We start from the raw sequence: 21,061 nt of genomic DNA, 5'->3' as shown, positions 1-21,061 counted from the left end.
TTAATTGTATGCTGTGTCATTTTACAGTTGTGATCCACTTTGATTCCCTGTGAAAAAGTGGAATATAAATAAATTATTATTATTCTGGCAATACGGTTCAGCACCTTGAATAGCTTCTTTCAAGTCTGGACTGAAAAACAGAGGATTCACCACCCCATGGACTTGACACCCACCACCCACCAGTGGTTTAAAGGACAACTTTCTTGCAGTCTCCGTTCTTCATTTCTCCTTACAAACAATATTTTGGTAGCTTTGTGACAAATAATTATTTGTTGCCATATATTTTGTAGATAGTTTTATCATGCTACACAAAAACATAGGTATTTTTTCTGTTCTCTCTCTCTCTCTCTCTGATCCTCTCTTTGGCTACATAAGTTGTAGAAAACAATCAAACATTATTCTAATATGTAATTTTTGCCCTAGAAATGATCAATAGACTTTTCTGTGATGACTCCCTGGTTATGGAATTCCCTCCCCATAAATGTCTGGTGCCAACAATGGAATCATTTTGCACCAAGTTTAAACAAGGCTTTTTATTAAAGCCTTTTTGGGCTAAACAGATTTTACCCAGACGGCACATATTTTATGGTTCTATTATTCATGATTGTTTTAACTGGTTTTATATTGTCCATTTCTAAAAGGAGAAGCTATTTAATATCTTTTTAATCTTTTAGATCTTCCTACCCATGCCCTAATAGAACAGCATCATTGCAGGAACTGGAAGGGAGGCAGTCCCTCAATTCTCATAGTAATCTTCTGTATACTCCAAAGCAAATCCTGCACTTTCATTGAGGCCTTTGTTGCCTTCTTCTTAACTTCTGGGTTTCTTTTTCAGTCTTCCTTCCATTCCTTTACATTATATGTTTCTAACTATAAAAGTTGTAGGAAAAGGCTGAAAGTGTAAAAGTAAAAACCAAAGAGACCAGAAAGACTTGTGTGTGTGTGTGTGTGTGTGTGTGTGTGCGTGCGTGCGTGCGTGCGTGTGTGTAAGTTGCCTGTTAACTTATGGCAACCCCAAGGATTTTATAGGGTTTTCTTAGGCAAGGTATACTCAGGGACATTTTTGCCCATTCCTTCCACTGAAATACACCCTACATCACCTGGCATTCATTGGTTGACCCCCATCCAAGTACTAACCAGAGCTGACCCTGCTTAGCTTCCAAGATTAGGTGGGATCTGATACCTTTGAGGTATTTAGTAGCATAATGTACATAAATAAGTTTGTGATTTTATGTCATCTATTTAAAAAAAATAAACTAAAAGTTTAATTAACATTTTGACCAATGTATATTATTATTATTATTATTATTATTATTATTATTATTATTATTGGGACTCAGAGTGGTTTAAAACATGCTTGCTATATTCTATAGCACATACAGCATCTCACCTAAAGAGGCTGTGTGAAAGGATTAGGAACAGTCTTTCCAACTAAATTGTGCCTGAAGGCAAAGGATGGATGAGTCAAGTTCACTTCTGGTCTGGGGTTAATTTCACATGCACTACATCAAAACCAATCTATCCTGTTGCCCCATTAATCTGCATTTTTCTGTGTTTTTTTTAAGTATACAAATTTAAATATGCATTCAAATATGTCTTCTCACAAAATGCACATTTTTAAACTATCTCTCCTCAAAGTACAAAGTGCTTTAGGATAAACAGATTTTAACCTAAAATAAGCTTTATTTACAGCATAGAATTTGACTGCAAAATTTAAAGAGTGCAAAATCCAAAGGATAACTGTGTTCACAAGCAGATCTAGAAGGTGTGGGTTAAGTGACTTCACTTTATAAAGGTGACTAAATGAAATTTTTAAATATACCTGTTTGTATTGAATAGTTTACAACCTGAAGATTTATTTAATACAATCTGAATTGATTTAACTAACTGTCAATCCCCCTTCATGACTTCTCAGTTAATATTTTTAAAAAGAACTTTCCCCCCTTTGCCTTTTCCTTCCCTTTGGAAGTGATACTATTTGGGATTAATGAACTCATCTTCTACATTTTGCCAGCTTTTAAATCTCCTTTAGTTTTGCAATCATGCGTGCCTGCACACATTCACACACACCTTAAAACATACTTTACTCCCTATGATCCTTATGTGATTATCTTGGACCAGAATAAATGCTGATATTTCACTCCATCCTACTTTAGCTCTTTAACAACAACTTGGAAATCTATCAAAAGGATCGGGGAGGGGGAATCAGATGTGATACAGTGCAGGAGAACACTATATTGACATGTCACCTTGTACCATCTGGATTACACAACATGTGCTGCCCCCACTATGGTGCTTGTTTGCTATGCAGACTGGATGGGACTACCACCTACACCTCAGTTTACAATACATATGGCCTTCAAAAATCAAGATGGTCTTGAATGAGTGCATATTTTCCTTAGCAAGATCTAAAATTATTTAATCTATCACTACATGAAGCTCCTGCTTCAATACTGTTTTGAGCAAGAACAACTTTGGAGACAAGAAGAATGGGTAGAATAGCTGGTTATATAGACAGTGTGGTATCAAATCAACTCCTACTGAGAATCTTCTTTGTGAGTTTTATGGGGCATCTGATTAGCCATGGTTGGAAACTGAATGCTGGACTATAGAGACCTTGGACCGAAGAATTCATTGAATTCATTTCATTAATTTCAGCTTATTTTGAATCAATTTACCTATACATGGGTTAGTATATGTGTGCTTTAGTTAAAAAAAAATCTTAAACCCACGTCCAACTAAAAAAAACTATATAAAAAAAACTCACACAAGTGTGGACCTCAAATACTTGTCAAATTTAAATAGAGGGCCTTTTCCACACAGCAGATACCAACCACTATTTTGTGTGCTGCAACATTATTATTGTTGTTGATTTGTTTTGTTTTGCAGGTCAAGAATAATGAGTGCATTCTAGCCAGGAGAATAGATGGTGACAAACTCCTTCAGAATTTCAGCATTCAAACTTGGCACACATTGTAGTGGGAGAGCCACCCAAATTATTTTGGGTGGCTTAAAGCCTGCCTTTCTATTTCAAGACTCTTCTGGGTAAAATGACAGGAAGCTTCCAGGCATTTTGAAGCCAAACCTCAAAAAGAGCCTGGTAATTTGGTTTGTTCTAAAGGGTCCTGATTAAGAACTATCCAGCTTTGGCTGCGCAGATATCTTTGGAATTCATATGAAGGAAAGGATGAAGGGCACGTTTGCAAAATCAATTGTGCAGTTTTTATATTTACTGCACTTTTACCACATATGTCATTTATTACACAGTGGAAAACCGTTAAATGCACAGTAGTTGTGCCAAGTGGCATTATGCTTTTAACAGCTTTATTCGTTTAACAGCTCCAGCTCTCATTATATTTTGCCATGTGGTACATGAGATTTTTATTCCTTTAACTGTGTAACAGGGCTCCGTGGCATTTTCCTTTTATGTATTTCATATTGTGCCTGGGCTTTTGCTGGCTGTGTGTGTGTGTGTGTGTGTGTGTGTGTGTGTGTGTGTGATCATTAACCCACAGGCTCCACTGAAAACAAGTGGTACACCAGGAGACATGACAAATAAGAAGGACAGAACAATATAAGGATGGGAAAGGCATAGACTCTCCGCATAGTAATAATACTGGTATTTCTAGAAATTAGTGCACTTTACTTTTTGCATATTGTTGAGTTTTTTCCCCACCTTTTAACTACAAATACATTCAAAAGCAAACAACGAAATCTCGGTGATTAATCCATCTATGGCTTTCCATTCATTTGGTAGAGAAAATGGTTCAATTCCTTAAACATTTTACCTGTCAAAGATGTAGGACACCATAATTTGAAGTATCTTCACTGTATGTAGAAGTTGGAGGAGAAAAGCACTATGCGTGTTATGACCCTGCTTCTATTTCAGTATTTGTAAAGAAAAGTGATCTGTGTTTTTTATTATTCATTCAGTTTAAAGAGGCGGGGGGGGGGGGGGGGAAGGAACATTCAGTAGCTAAAGGACAAAATGCAACTGATTCTGAACGGACTGATGTTGATGATGACAATTTTCTTGTTACTGTTTTTACAATAGCAGAGACATGCACCTTTACTAAGTGGCAAAAGAGACAGGTCCAATATCAATCTCAAAGCTTTCTCTGGTCTCGAAAAAGAACTGCCTACTCACCTGACTTTTATTGGCAGCCACTTTGGCAAACAGAGCCTGAGACACCTTGGCCCTTTTCATCTCCTGTTGGATCTCGTCATAAATGGCAGCTGTGATGTTGATGTTGGCTCCGTCCACCTTAATGGGGAGGTCTGTTGTCGGTGTCGAGGTTTTGGCCTACCGAGAGACCATGAAAATAATAATTAAAAAAGTGCTGCTTTCAGCCCAGCCATCTGTGCAGAAATTATCAAAGGATTTCAGTCAGCTGATGCCAAACTGCATTAGCTACAGAGGGACATTTCCTGTCCATTATTCTAATCAGGTTAATTGTGATTGGAAATAATTGCAATGCATTCCTATAGGACATACACAGTGCTCTCTTTCCTTCTCATTTCTCTCTCTCTCTCTCTCTCTCTCTCACACACACACACACACACACACACACAGAGAGAGAGAGAGAGAGAGAGAGAGAGAGAGAGAGAGTTTTTCTCTGTCCCTCTATCAGTATATACAGATATATACAGTCAATATATACAGGCAAACATGTATTGGAAAAACTGAAATATTATGCAGAAGAGGCATTAAGTTCAAAGCAGTTGCTCAATCCAGCTAGCCACCAAACACAATGTATTATATAGAGAACTATTTGGATTTTTGCTTTCCTCCCCCTTAAGAAAGCATACCTTTGAGGAAGAGCCAATTCTTCCAGAAAAAATGAGTAAATGCATAGAGGTCTCTAAATAATAAATTATTACTCAATTTAATGTACTCCCTCAAGTCTCTCTCATTCTTTATTAAAGCGATACGTATGTCATTTGAGTATGTATGTTTTCCCATCATTATGCTGGCCAGATAGTCACCTAATTTCACCTAGGAAATCAGTTGGAATGAGAAAAAATTAATAACTCCAGGCTTGACAGTGTATTTGATGTGTTGCCCTTGGTCTCCTTAACTCATATTGCATTTCTGTGTATTCCACTGCACTCCTTTTAATTGAATGATTTCCAATCAACTTCTGTGACAACTGAAGGACAATAAACAGTGAATATTGGCACTTCCCCATGCTGAGGTATCAGAGACAGTTCTCAGGAAAGGAAAGGAATAGATGGTAAATGAATGAGACCCCATTACCCCCAAATTTGGAATCTGGCTAATAATTTCAACACTACAAGTCAGTTACACTACTGAAACACCTAATTATGTATCTAATCATGAGCAAACTGCAGAATCTATTACACCAAACAGCAGGATTTGGTGGGGTACGCACACACCCAGAGAGAGTAACAACCAACACTGAAATCTACCAATAAATGTAGAAAAGATAGCAATATCATTTTCCCCCATTCCAAAACCCTAAAGTACTCAAATTTGTGGAAGATGCTGAATATTTTATAGCCTGTTTTAATCTAACAATGTTGATTAATCCAACCTCTGTAGGGAACAGATCACTACTTCGCCTCTCTAAAAAGGACGTTTGGTGTTTTGTTGTACAGAAACATATGTTTAAAAGCCCTGGTCTGCTCCTATACAAATGTCAACAGAAGGTTTAAAACCAATCTGTGAGCAGTATCAAGGGAAACAATGTTCATACAGAGGATTAACATTTGCCACTGGAACACAAATTTGTCTTTCATTTTTAATATATTTTCTCTGCCTGCCATGTTTGGTGATTTTTAAGGTAATCTTCTAATATCAGTGGCAAACCTTGAAACATATATTTTATACATCAAAATTACTGCCTAGTTCCACATGAACCTGCACAAATGCTAGGATTATCTTCTAAGGTCCAAAACACATTGCAGAAATAATCCAGTCTGAGACATCTTTAACTGCCTTGGCCCAATGCTAGAGAATCAGAGTTTATTGTGGCATCAGAGCTCTTTGACAGAGGACGATAAATGTCTCACATAACTACATTTACCAGAATTCCCTACCATTGACCCAGGGCAATTAAAGCAATCTGAAACTGGATTATTTCTGCAGTGTGGTTTGGACCTTAGGCGGGAAACAGACTGGCAAGAAGGTTCAGCTTAAAGCCGCCCCTTCTGAAGACAGATTGTGGCCGTGGCCCCAATCCGTCTTCAACTTAGCCAAAAAAGGGGCGGCCCCATGGCCTTCATGATACTCCAGTGGTGTGTAACATATAAACATAATGCCGCCGGAATGTCATGAAGCTGCCCATGTCTGGACAGTGGCCCAAATTCTGGGCAGCTTCATGATGATTGGCAGCATCAAAACGTCACACTCCAAACCCACTCAGATGGCAGCTTAAAGGGCCCTAAGATTCTTATTACAGTGCTAGAACCTTCAGAGGTGGGTTGGGTGGCAATGGAAAAAAGGGACTTTTCAGTTAGGGCATCCTGTATGTTGCAGGTTCTTCCTAAAGAGACTGCCTGTCACCAAATCTTTAATTTATCCAGCACTAAGCAGAAACCTGTTTGTTTGCCCAGACCTCGCATAATATCTATATTTCAATTTTCTAATGGCTTTCTTCCTTTGTGGTTCCAATAATACATTATGCTGTTTTTATCTTCTTGGTGGCTTTAACATACTAATTGTGATCTACCATGGAAATTTTGAAACTGAAGCATCAGATATCAACAATAAAATAAAGAAGTCCTTGTGAGTGGACTGAAAGGCACCCCATACTATGGTGTATAACCCCATATGATGCAGCTCTTGTACTAGCTGAAAATCAGTTAAGGGGCAAAAGCTTCCCTTAGCTGGATTTGTGGAGGAAGGGTTTTTGCTTAAAGTTACTCAACTGTAGAAGGTTCCATATATTATTTTTCACAGGCTCAAGACCCATATGTATGAGTCAGAGAACACAACGTTCTCCTCTTCTCTGCCATTGCTGCCCATCCCTCTGACTCTGCAAAGCCATTTTACTTTGAAGAATGTCTATCAGTGTTTTTTACAAACTGCACCCCTGGTACACACACATGACTTTTTGAAGACTGAAAATTTGAACTTTTTTACGTTTGAAATTTAAAGCAAGAGACATGATTAGCACCTTTCTGGCTTCCACTAGACTCTATCTCATTCCTGGGGCCTGGGGCCATAAGACCACTTGGTACTGCATCCAAAGAAGTGGGTTTACATCCATGAAAGCTTATGATAAAATAAAAAGCAGTTGGTCTTAAAGGTGCTGCCAGTTTTTTTCTTCTCCACCTCTCTTCCATCTTTTTTAAACATAAACATCTTTAAAATTTAGAATATGTTTGAAAATGGGAGGGAAGGAAGGGAATACAGTCCTTATATTAGTGAAGAAGTGGGAAGGAGACTAGAGCGAAGATGCTGGAAGTCTCGGAGCATGTTTGACCGAACATGGGCTAGAGCTCATTGGAAAATCTATGCTGTGGCAGTGGTGGCAGTGAAGAAATCCTTTTTTGCTACCACCATTGCATCCGCATAGTGTCATGAAGTGGAGCCTTCTGCATTCCGGCCCAGAAGAGCAGTGTATAAACCACTCAGTAGCCTGCTGTGAAGAGTTTGCACAGGACATTGCGGATAAAATCGCTCGGATCCACTCCAACTTGGATGCTGTAGTTGATACAGGTCTGGTGGATGTAACCTTGATGCCTCCTTCCCAAGTGTTACTGGATACACTTTTGTGCAACCTGAGGAGGTTTGTGCAACCTGAGGATGTGGAGAGAATCTTTGGAGAGGTGAGAGCCACCACATGCATACTGGATCCATGTCCATTTTGGCTGTTGAAAGCAGCCAGCGGGCGACTAGCCTATTGGGTAATGGAAGTAGTAAATGGAAGTAAATAATTTAATAATAATAATTTGTTTTATTTTATTTTATTTTATTTATATACCACTATTCCAAAGATCATAGTGGTGAACAGCAAGTAAGCTAATTAGGAAGTAAGCTAATTTGCCCCCGACAGTCTGGGTACTCATTTTAGCAACCTTGGAAGGATGCAAGCCTGAGTCGAGCTTGGGCCCTTTTGCTGGTCTTGAACTCGCAACCTTGTGGTTTTGAGTGAATGGCTGCAGTACAGGCATTTAACCACTGCGCCACCAGGACTCCCTCTTTTGTCTTTTAAGAAAGATTAGAGAATTTTCTCTATGGGTAAACCAATTTTTAAATACATCCCTAAACACATTAAAATACATTTCTAAATATGTAAAGTCATCTTGGGGAGAAATGACCTTTTGACAGTGAAAATAAATAAATAAACATATCTTCCATGATAACGCATGCATTGTGGTTTAAAATAAAATTATTCTAAGCTGTCTTTTATAACTTTCTTGTACAGGTTCAGTTGGACATAAAATAAAGAAGAAGTCATCCTGCTTCTTAAGCTAAGTAACTTGTTTCTCTTCTTTTTTGTTATTTATTCATTTAGGTTTTGTTCAACTTTTATGAAGCAGTGACAAGGAGTGCTTTTGCACATCTCAAACTTGTGCACCAACTTTGAGACACCAAATCTGGTCATGGAAGTACATGCCTTAGTTACATCCTGGTTGGACTACTATAACACACTCTACTTGGGACTGCCTTTGAAGAGTATTCAGAAAATTCAACTGGTCCAAACAGCTACTAACTTTTGCCTGTTCTGCACGGGCAGAAAGTACGTGCACAGGGTTAGAAAGGGGCGTCCTTTCCAGATGCCCCTAACCCTAGTATACGCCGAGTGTGTACAAAATGGTGGTGCCCATTCTACATGGGCGCCGCCATTTTGACGTAGCGGACGCTTAGCGTCCGCACGTCTCAGCGCCATTATGAAGCCGCAAGTGCACCATTGGCGCCTTGCGGCATCATAAGGGCGCCACAAGAAGAAGCTGCATTTTGCAGCTTCTTTTTGTTGCGCGGAAGAGTCGCATGGTTTGGCCGCTGGGGCTCCTCCGTGCATCAAATGACGGCACCGGCAGACTGCCCTTTTTGGGCGGACTGTAAAGCACCTATGACAGGTTAAAAAGACTACACAATGTCCCCGTTGAAACGGTTCCAGTGGCTTCCAGTTTGTTTCTGGGCACAATTCAAAGTGTTGGTTATGACCTATAAAGGCCTAAATGGCTCAGGTTTAGACTATTTGGCAGACTGTATCTTCGTGTATGAGCCAGCCCAGGCTCTGAGATCATCAGGAGATGCCTATCTCTCAGACCCACCACAAGCATGGTTGGTCAGAATTCTTGTTGTCCTTCCATTGGTAGACTAAGGAGATTATCACATTACCTAAAAAGTGCCTTATCCCTGACAGAATATGCTCAAAAATGCCACAACTGCCGCCGAGCGATTCCAACCAGCATGCACCCGGCCAATTTTCGAAGACGGGAAACTCCCATCTTTGAAAATCAGCCAGCTAAGCATGACTGGGATCCAGGCTGCATGTGGGTTGCAGCCATCCAATGGCAGCAGCAGCATTTTTGAGTGCAATAAAAACCGCTTGCACCCTGAAACACGACTGTATCCCATCATGGATAAGATGTGTTTTTTGGTAATGCAATAATCTCCTAAAACATTTTTATTCAGACAAGCTTGAAAAATAGAAAGTCATCATAGAATGGGATGGGGATGTTGAACTGTTTTAATTGTACTGTTTTTAAGCATGTTTTTGGTGGGTTTTTCGGGCTAGGTGGCCATGTTCTGTTTTTAAGCACTTTTATATTTTTAAACTGCATTTTATTCTTTTCATGAGTGATGTGTTTTAATACTGTAACAGTTTGATTCTATTTTAATGCTTACTTTTGCATTTTTAATTGTATTTTTTAAATTGTAAGTTGCTTTGAATTTCCTTTTTGTGAAAAAAAACTGGGATAGAAATAAATATACTACTACTCCTCCTCATCATCATCATCAACAACAACAACAGAGAGCAATGCACTACCATTTATTATGTATCTGACGTTTTTTCAAATGTTTGAAGCAAAACTACCCTGTAAACCTAGCTCAGTCCTTCAGGAACCACTTGCAAACTAATTTTTCAGTCCTACTTTAGAAGGTGGCTATGTGGTGTGATGGGTCCTTGGAGAAGGTATCATTGAGCTGCTCCTACAATATCTCCCTTGTGGCACTCCTCTCCCTAAGCTTACCAGGCAATGAAGTGAGACAGGCAGTAGTGCTGAATGCAGTCCAGCTCCAGCCACCCCATAATCCCTCAACCCAAGAATGTCAATGATGTGTTCATTTTCAAGGCACTGGGGATAAAAAAATGATCCATCAGCACATTCTATATTACTACTGCCTCCAGATCCTATCCATGATGTGTATACCTCTCTGTATGGTGCTGAGCCATACAATTAAAAAAAAACCCTCAAAGTGTGATGGACAGCATATTGGATTTTCTGGGATTCATGATCTCTGGCCATTGTCCCACTGTGACTCCACAGACTGCCCCCTTCAACAGACAACACAAAATAGTTGAATCAGTAGTTAAACTATGAACAAGTTCAGATTTTATTTTTCATTTGCAGTGTCTAATACAAGTATATGAAGGCAGTGTGTATTTGAACAAAATTTATGCAAGATATACAAGGAGAGGAATAAGCCTGGTTTGAAAGGGACCACACCACACTAAATGTGTGCATCCTGTCTAGTTAATGAAAAATAGCCCCACTGAGAATCCTACCCAATACACCTCATGACCATCCTGATAGTTCTGATCAACAGATGGAGAATAATATGCATATTGCATTCTCTCCATATCCAATCTAAAATCACTAGAGAAATAATGGTTTTCAGCATGATTTATTTTAGTGAAGCCATGTTGGAAATTGTCCCCTTTGATGCTAGATTCTTCAACCACTATATTTGTCCTTAGCCAGTGTTCTCACAACAAGCCAACTCCACAGATCTCCTTGGGTATAATAATAGTTGTTAGTTCCAAAGTCTGGTTTACACATGTCTCTCTCTGTAACTGGTTTTCTTCTCAAGCTGCAATTATCCTCGGACACATAGCATTCATTCTTCTTCATTTGACATTCTCCATGCAGCAGGAAAAGAACCTGCTATCACTCCTTCACACCAATCTCATTAAAACCCAAGGACCTAATCTAAATAAAGTTTCTGATGGACAGATTCACACAAGAAAAAGGGGGGCAACCATTTTGGCTGTTAAAAGTCCATAATTTTTCTTTGAACTCGGCCCAGAAACCGACCAGAAAGCAGTGAAAGTCCTTAAAAGCAGGTGTAATACACTCATTGTAACAATACAATTGACTCGGCTGCTCTGTTTTGGATGAACTCTAAGGCGGGTTATAGACTGCCGCTTTGAGGCGGTCTGCCGCTGCCGCCGTTTGCTCCGTAAGGGAGCCGCCGCAGCCACACCGCGCGGCTCCCTTGCGGAGCAAAAAAGAAGCTCCAAAATGGAGCTTCTTTAAGCGGCGCCTCTATGACGTCGCGAGGCGCCAGGGGCGGACTCGCAACGTCATAGATGCCGCGACACGTGCGGACACACAGCGTCCGATACATAAACATGGCGGCCCCCATGTGGAAGGGGCGCCGCCATGTTGTACGTATGGAATACGTACTAGGGTTAGGGGGGTGCGGAAGCACCACCCCTTCCTAACCCTAATACGTATTCCATACGTATTTTTTGGTGGTTTGTAACCCGCCCATGTTTCTAAATATGTTTCACTACTGGTTTATGGGAGCCTCTGTAAGCTCTAAGAGCCTTCGTAAGATCTGATTAAGTCTTTAGTTGCTGCTGAGAAATTGGCTTGCCATCAGCTAGATGAAGAACTGAAGCAAATCCCTTATTAGTATGGCAACTATGGGGCAAAATCATAAATGGGAAAACTTTGCCAGACATGGGGGCGCTAGTTCACAGAGAAAACAGTGACTGTCTAAACTTTACAAGTGTGCAGTGGAGAAGACAGGAGAAGACATTTCCAGTATTGAAAAAACTGGGATAGCTATTGTTTCCACGCAGTTCCATATGAACACTGATGCCTTGTGAAGCTGGGTTCATAGCCTATGTGTGCAACTTGTTCTTGTTTGAATTCTTTCATGTAGTTGCTTGAACATTCGTTCTCTATATTTGCAGCATTAGTCAAATTAATAACTGACTCCACCCAGGAAGTGTTGCTAGAAGAAAACACGCTCTTGGGAGCAGCAATTTCAACCCTAAAAAATTCAACCTAAGATGCATTTGGATGCATGGAATAACAAGTGGGGAAAATCCTAACAAGTGATCTCACTGATTGGAGGTTTCTGGATAGTGGGACAATTCTTAAAGCAATCAATAGGGTTGAACCTTACCTGGGGGGTTCTGGAGGAGCTTGGACTGCTGGCGGCTGAAGACACCATGCTCACATTGGGGTTCATACTCCTCTCTCTCTCATCCTGATATATACGATCTCGTTCTGTCTCAGGTAGGTTGAGGAAATTCTGCATTGCCCTCAGATTTACCAGGAGGGACTGGGAAGCTGTTCTAGGGTCTTCTTCTTTACGCAGTATCTCTGATAGCAATCCCTGGTTCAAAAAATTAAACAAAAAGGCCAAGTCTTTTTTTAAAAATTGTTGTAACCAGCCAGGTTGCAAAACTGAAAGCTTCCTCAAATGTCAAAGCACAGGGAATGTTTTGAAGAAATAAATCTCATGTGATTTATTTGGGAGCCATTATGTTCAGATTCTATCTTCCTTTTAAGAACAAACTGAACATAGAGTTGCCAACGGGACAGGTGGGTAGCAAGACACCTTTTATAAAGCTACAATTATAGCCAGGTGCCTCCTGCAAATATTTTCAGAACTATTAGTGCTCTCACTCTTTCTGCTTTAGGCTAGAAACACTTGGCAATCCTGTTCATCTTCAGGAATCTGCCAAGTTTGGTAAATTTAGTCCAGACATTTAAACAGCACAGGAGACTCATGAAGAAAAATGTTTGGCAGGCTTTGGATGTTACAGTTCATTCACTGTAAACCTGTCAAGTCTTTCTAAGGAGGGAGGAGGGAATGCTGCAAATATGAAAAATCCTCATGATAATTCATTGTTAGAAATTAATAATTTGAAAACTGCTTGATGCTTCATTAAGAAAATTAGGAAGTGACAATGCCCTTATCCATCAAATATGCCTAGCTTTATTTTTTTACATGAAAGAAATCAGATGTTTAGTTAAAGTATAACATGTTGCTAGGCCCTTAGAAACCTAGCAGATTTATACAGCATAAATTGACAACTTTGAGGAAATATATGTTACTGACCAATAACTAAGGTCAACATAAAGATGGTATTGAAATGTGGGCTACCATAAATAAGCTTTGGGTCTTTGCTTAGAAGAATTATTATTACCAACTTGCCATCTGTGTGCTATCATCCAGGAGAATATCAAGTAAACTATAGGAATCTATACAGCTTGTTGATCATTGCCAGAGAATAATCACAGCAGCCTTGCAAAATAATGGGTCCAAAACAGTATATGAAGGCCAAAAGACCAATACTGAGCCTTGTCCTCAAAGAGTAGGGCTTTAAAAGTCAATGTATGTTTTTCCGACACTGATTTTTAAAATTTCTTAACTTCTTGCCATTCCATTCATGACAAAATTTGGAAATTATAAGTTTATATCAAAAACTGAACATTAGTCTCAACTATCAGAATAGTCACAGCAGCTATTCCATGCACAGAGAAGGTACTCTGTACCTGCCTGCCATGCAGCTGTTAACAAGGAGGAATCCAGAAGTCAATAACTTTCAGGTGATTAATATTCAGAGAATTCTGAGGGGACGGGTGAAACCGTGAGGTCTACTTTCTTTCATATTCTATGTTTTTAAAATGCCAGATTCCTTCCATTCCTTCCATTATGTTTGGGGGGAGGGAATCACCAATTTTATAAAATTCTTATTAAAAAAATGAACTGCATTTAATTCTCCCCAGTTGTCAGTCCTATTAGTAAAGCCAGAACAGAAGCCAGCATGGGACAGCACTGTTCCTGCTCTGAAGAGGCAAACAGCCTAAGCTTATGAGTCAGGAAGATATTAGGTGAGAAATGGCTGTCCCATGCCAGTTAGCATGGTAAAGGACAGCTTGCACAACTGAATTATAAATGCCTACATGGAGTTACATTTAAAATAAGGCAACAGATCTTGTCTGATCTTGGAAGCTAAGTAGAGTCAGCCCTGGTTAGTACTCTACAAGAGGACAAGTGCTTTACGCTGTATATTAGAGAAAGGAACTGGGAAAACTACCTCTAAGTATCACTTGCCTGAGAAAACTGCATGAAATTCATGGGATTGCCATAACATGAAAGGTGACTTGAAGGCACATACGCACACACAAAGAAGTTAACGTAACCAGATCCAGACAAGATGGGGAAAAGAGGGTAGAGTACACATACAAACTGGTTTTAAATACTAGAATAGAAACATTCAAAAGCCTCACTTTCTACCTGTAAAAAGTTTATTCAGCCAAGCACTGACAAAGAACACAAATTTAGGCAACAGCTGCCTAAAATGAAAAGTATTAACAAATGTTCGCAATATACTATTGTCAAGAAAAGCTGTTGTTTTCCATTCATCAACATATCACTACTATATACACCATGTATTCAATTTTTTAAATATCCTTCATTTTTACAGTCTTAACCAGATATATCTCACAAGTTGAATTCAAGATCTGCTAAGAACAATAGAACAAAGTGAACTAAAGTTGTAATTCACTTTAGTTCTTAAATCTTCACTGTAATGCTCTTTATAATTCATCCATATTTGATTCATTTTTAACTCAAAATTCCAGAAAAATCAATCAGTTCCTCATCTCTGTGCTACAGAGTTATCACCAAATTAGAATATTAATTTTAATGGGTTTTTTGAACAAAACATACCCAAGTATTTCATGAAAACATATCCAGGGGAAGCCATGTTGTCTGGATATGTTTTCTAGATGTGAAGATACCACATATTAGCCACAACAGAGAAATCCTAAAGAGGAAGCCAAGGTTTCTACCTTCAACAAATATAAATCTTTTTTAAAAAAAAATTGGGACTGCATTTGTCATGTTTTACTTTAAAGAGTACCTAAAAGTTTTCCTAATGCAACAGTAAGCATGAAGGCTTCTTGATAAATTCAATGTTCTCTGCCTAACAAAGGAGCATGTAGCATCACAAAGGACAGAGACAACCTGGATCTCAAAGAAAGCATCTTTTTGTTCCACTAATAGAAATTAAATTTTATTTCCTGGACTTTTACAACTCTTTGTCTTACAGAACCCACATAGCCAGAAGGAAAAGTGGCCTGTCTGCATGAATATCTATCCATAACATTTTAATTGAATTATGGTATATACAATTCATTGTTTTCCCCTATATATTGTTCAAGTTAGTTGCTGGAGATGTTTGGAAACATGCTAGAAGCACATGAAACAGAACACTGTTTGAGTGACTATTGTTGGTTATTGTTTTTCCAAAGTAATGTAAAATAAACACCCCCAAGCTGAGATGGTTCTATTTCTATACATGTGTACATACATTTGTGCACATGCATTTGCACACACACACACAATTTTGCATACTTTAATTCAATTTGGTAACTTTCACAGGGCTTGGGATTCTAAATCTTTCAAGTATTTTATTATTTGCCTGGGAGGGCGGCGCCACAATAAGACATGAGCCATATGTGGAGGAAAGGCCACAACTTTATTCACGCAAAACCAGCAGCCAAAAGGTAGGGTTGGCCAAAAGCATGAGGTCTGGATCATCGTACAACCCGCTGTTGTAAGATACTGGCCAGTCATATATCAGCAAGATATCGGGATGAGCTAGGGGCTGATGGAACACCCTCTCATATCCATGCAACCTAGTGATTGCATTCAAATTAAATCCCCTAGTCACCAGGAAGCGGTGTCACGTTATGGCCCCCGCAATGGCCACAACGCATGTCCTCATCGCTCCCGTGTCCCATAGGGACTCCCGATACAGTGCTATGCAACCATATAGACCATGACCACCAGATCCAGACCCTCTGCTGCCGCCCCAAAGTTGTGACAAACACCAACACCCTGGCGGAGGGCGGGTGGGAGAGCCAAGCAGCAAATGGCACCGTGCACTGGGCAACTGGGTCTAAATAGGCCATGCCCAGAGGGTTGCTGGGAAGGGAGTCACCCAGCCCCCAGAGCAGCCGAACCAATCGGTCGCCCTGGAGGACCGAGGCAACCATAGAGAGGGACTATCCGCCCCCTAGAGCGGCCTTTCAGAGGTGGAAGTACCTCCCTTTCCCTCCCAAGCAACCAATCGCCAGCAAGCACGCCCCAGCAAAGCATGCTGGGGCACTCCACCGAGCCTGCGTCGCCGCACCGGCGGCAACACGGCCTGCCCGCTCAGTCGGGCGGCCGTCCTTTTATTATTGGGGTATTTTACAATCTATTTTATATTTTCAAGAAAGGTTGCAGAAGTACTCCAAGACTACAAAGTATAACCACAGCCGCCAGGTTAATACCTGTTAATAAGAAATTAATGGGCTATTCTACACATCTATACTCATTCCAGTAAAACAGAATGTAATTCAACCACATGCAGTTTGCAAAGGTTTGGGATTTAAGGGGAGAGGGGGGTGAAAAACTCCTTAAATTCTATGGGAAATGGTTTTATGGTTTTTACCAGAGTAACTGCGGTCATTCGTCTGCTTCACATACATACATATGGCTGTACATTTTTGGCAAAGGAAGGGAGAAGCATAGATGAAAATTTGCACAGGAAAGTGCATACAATTAACCATCAATACAAATGTGCAAAAATGTGCACTAATTCAGTACACTTACGTACAGACTAGCCCAATGTCTCAAGTAAGAAATTTAATTCAATGCAAGGCAAATAGAAGACACAGTGATCGCAAAGTCAATAAAACAAAACATCATGAAAGATATGTCAACGTAGATATAATCTATCTACACACAGTAGAGTGTGTGACAATGAACCAACAATCAACATTATAAAATATAAAAATAAAGTGATGCTAAATAATCTGTTCAGCCTTTTCTCACCTGCAGCAAATTAAACTTTCAATATGCAAAGCATCTTCCTTCAAGAAAAGCAAATGATCATGATTTCATTTAATTGTAATTTAATGAGGCATAATTTATTTTTAAAGTGATATACTCCAGGTGTGTGGTAAGGGAACTGGCCCATTCAGACATACTGTAGCATTGCTATTTTTGAGAAATGCCTGTACTTAGCTAGAGATTATTTTCACTCCTGCAAAATAAGTTTCTGCTACAGGGAACAAACAGGAAGATGTAACCCACAATATTCATATATTTTGGGATAAAATTTCATTGGCTAAATTAGCTCATACCATCATATAGATATGCCCCACATGTTTTCTTTAAAAAACTGATCAAACTAAGAAGCAAGAGTCATGCAAGTCTAGAGCTCTAATCCTAATGCTTTTATGCATGCTTGAACTCATAAAAAATCAAAGCGTCTAAGGACTCAAAGAAGCTGGGTACAAGATAACAGCCTGAAATTCTGCTGTGAAGACTTGTAATGAACATTTATTGCTCAAATAATTCTCTGCACTCATATTTGTAAGCAGACTATCTTCCAACCTAAACAACATTTCAAAGATGATTTAGAGAAAGGAAGGAGGAGGATGAAAGAGAAAAAACATGCTAATTAATATAAGATTTGATAATAAACAAAGCTATGCACAGTCAAGTTGGGTATTAACATTCAAAATTCCATTTACATTGAATATAAATTCCTATGCTTCCTTCTAAAATTACACACTGTATCATAAAAGACCTTTAAAGATTAATTAAATGGAAGAAAGCCTAATCAGATTTGAATACATAAAAATAGCAATAGAACTTACATTTCTATACCGCTTTATAGTGCTGAGCACTCTCTAAGCAGTTTACAATGTGTAAGCTAATTGCTCTCAACAAGCTGGGTGCTCATTTCACTGACCTATGAAAAGATGCAAGGCTGAGTCAACCTTGGAGCCCTGCAGGATTGAACTCACAACTTTTTCACTGCAGTATAGGTATTTAGCCACTGCTCCACCAGGGCTCCCCCTAAAAACCCTTGCTTCCAAAGGGAAAAGTTGACCATGCTGATAATTCTAAATATATTTGGGGTGCTAGCTATGAAAATTCTCTTTATTTCTTTAAACCCAAACATGAAAATCTTTCCATGTTTAGGACGGAAATAATTTTAGTTTTAAAAAAAATGAATGGGCAAGAAAATGAAATTTAGTGAAGGTTGGTGCTGCCAATGGCAGTGGATTGATGAATCCAACCTGAGTTTTAGTCTATACTTCCGTTCTGATAGCCTTTAGGGCTGAAGGGCTGAATGGGTATAAATGAAGGGAATGAAGGGGTATAAATACCATAATAAGTAATACATAAAAATAAATAGCTATTTAAACATTCAGTCTTAAACCTGGAATAGATTGGCACCACTAGCCTTCACTGAAAACTCATGAATTCATCCACCCAGGCCTAGGCTCTGAATGCTCAGTTATTAAAAACTGAGATTTCAGTAGCTGTGCATTCAATCCTAATTTAATGCTGAGATAAAGTTGTCTTTTCTTTTCTTTTTTTCAACACTATTCTTGTTCTTTCATGTTGTAATGGATCTCTTCTCCAGGCTCTCCCATTACAAACATCTTTATGGAGATCAGGGACATGATTTTTGAAAACTGGAAAACAGCAGTACTGACTGAATTTGGCCAGTGCAAAGTTGTTTTTTGAAGAATTTACCAAAATTTGATAAAACCATATTCAATACAAGGGGGGGATCAAAATTTGAAAAGAGAATGAATGCAGCTGAAAGCAAAACTGGCAGATTTCCCATTTCCCAGCCAGTGGATGAGTTCATCCTTGAAAAATAGGGCTGGGTTATGGGGTCTCACCATCCCCCAGGGGACCACAGAGAGCTGCATCTCCTGCTGCATACCCACTCAAAAGATATTTTGATTTATTTTAATTTTTTTGCCCCATGCCAATGCCATGAGACCAATTTCACAAGTTTTTCTTCTCTTTGGGCCACTTTAATACATTTTTCCAACAGGAAGTAACCCCAAAGTTGACTTTTGGAGCTGACATTAACTGCGATCCCAGCTTACAACTATGCAATTCATCTACACAATTGCATTTCATCAATGTATCTGAAGAAGAGGATTCAAATCCATCAAACTTCATGCTAAAACAAATCAGGCTTTAAAGTGCCTTTTTACACATTTAATGGGATATTCCCTGATCTTACAGAAATAAAAGTGGCAGATATGTAACTGTTATGAAATTCTGGCTGCAGATGAATATAGCTACAGTTTATATCATTATGTCTCATAACATGTCCTCAGTTTCAATACTGGTATTACTTTAAACTTTAATTCATTATCACATATTGGCATGAGTGAGAATCTTAAAACTAATTTAACCAATGCTTAAGGTATATATATCTCAGGAGATATCTGCTTAGCCTTAGAATGGAAGCATTCTGACTGATTTGAATAAAATGTATACAGTGTGCAATGATGGGAATTCAATTTTTATTATTAAAAATGAAGTGTTTTACTCCTCAAAGAAAACTCTTCTATTACATTAGTTTAATAAACTCTCTTTTTATTAAAGTGTCACTTTTTAGGAAGGGCAATGCATATTTGTGTACCTGTGGGGAATTGCGAAGGAAGAGCAAGATAAACCACATGCAAGTGCAAAGCATTATATTCAATGGAACGTGTATATTCAATGAAACATGCCCTTAGTGAAGCTTGTCTGAAAGGAAGTAACACATTGACTGTGTTCATTCAGCATCAAACAATCTATCACAATGAGTGATATAAAAATAAAACTGAGACAGAAATTAGCCTTTCCCAGTAGTTTCATATTTCTCTAAGGCAGCCAGGAGGAGAATGGAAGTACTGGTTTCCATTTTTCTGTAGCTACAATTAAGCCATCATCTGAATACTAAAGTAGCTAATCTTAACTACGGTTTGTTATTTATAAAGCTGGTTTGTTTTAGACATATCGCATTTACGTTTAATGACAGCTTGTTGGGTTTGGAGGACACAGCCATTCTGAATTCCCAAATTCTCTGGAAAACATTTGCTTCCAAAAGCATTTATGAGAGTTTAGGGGGAAAGCATGTATAAAGATAAACTTTGCATGCTACATATAAAGTCCAGGATCTAGTGGGACATTTTCAATGATTGCTTGTTTCCATCAACAGAAATGGAAGTGGGTGATCTCTCTCCAGATTGCAACCTCCAATGTACTCCCAAAATTTGCTCCAAAGAGATGAGTGGTGCTCCCATCTAGTTTTTAGGCAATGCAAAGAGCTTTAGAGGAAAAGGAGGGGGGTTCTGTTGTAGCAGCGATTATATTACCACAAAATAATATATCAGTTTTCTTATTCTGTCTATTTATTTCAGTTCAGTAAGCATTAGATGTGAAAACTGGCGTAGTTCAAATTCACTGAGTCAAAATACCTAAACTTCCTTATAAATCTGCATTACAACTAGAGATTCCCTTAAATGACTTTCCTTGACATATTACAAACTTCTCATGTACAACAAAGGAAGGAAGGAAGGAAGGAAGGAAGGAAGGAAGGAACCAAAAACCCTGTCAGTCTTATGAAGTAAAACATGGATTTTCCTGAAAAAATGCTATTCCTAGCCATGTCACTATCCATACCTGAGTCTACATTTATCTAAATACATATGAAGGCCAGCCTTCAGTGTTTTCAAGCTGACAAGTTAAAGAAGATTTAGTTTTCATCAGCTGGACATAGAGATATTTCAAAGACACAGTTTGCCTTTGGTCACTTTCAAATTAATTCACATTTATTGGTTTTATTTCAGTGTTGGTTGGTTTTATTTCAAGACTTTATTTTATTGTTGGTTTTATTTCAAGACTTTGTTTTCAAATTATTCCTCCTTCCCAATGAAATTTCTCTCACAAGACATGCAACACAACTGCACCTTCACTTTCACATCTTCTCTGAATCTGACAAGTAGCGAAAACAGCATACAGTAATGAATTAGCACAATT

General features: G+C 38.9%; 1 protein-coding gene across 3 annotated transcripts in view; it reads right to left on the bottom strand.

Annotated features, from left to right (window-relative positions):
* The window catches only part of SATB2 (SATB homeobox 2), a 185,202-nt gene that overhangs the window by 49,852 nt on the left and 114,289 nt on the right, over nt 1-21,061 (bottom strand). For all 3 annotated transcript variants that reach the window (XM_089519484.1, XM_089519486.1, XM_089519487.1), the window contains 2 exons: nt 12,338-12,550; nt 4,148-4,303 (listed from right to left, as the gene is read on the bottom strand). In XM_089519484.1, the coding sequence (XP_089375610.1) occupies nt 4,148-4,303; nt 12,338-12,550 (369 nt within the window). The remainder of the gene's footprint in view (nt 1-4,147; nt 4,304-12,337; nt 12,551-21,061) is intronic.

The sequence above is a fragment of the Sceloporus occidentalis genome, unplaced genomic scaffold, assembly GCF_023333645.1.
Source record: "Sceloporus occidentalis isolate IW3139 unplaced genomic scaffold, rSceOcc1.0.p SCAF_4, whole genome shotgun sequence".
NCBI lineage: Eukaryota > Metazoa > Chordata > Lepidosauria > Squamata > Phrynosomatidae > Sceloporus > Sceloporus occidentalis.
Note: the sequence above shows the minus strand (reverse complement) of the source record. Positions and strands in the feature narration are given on the sequence as shown.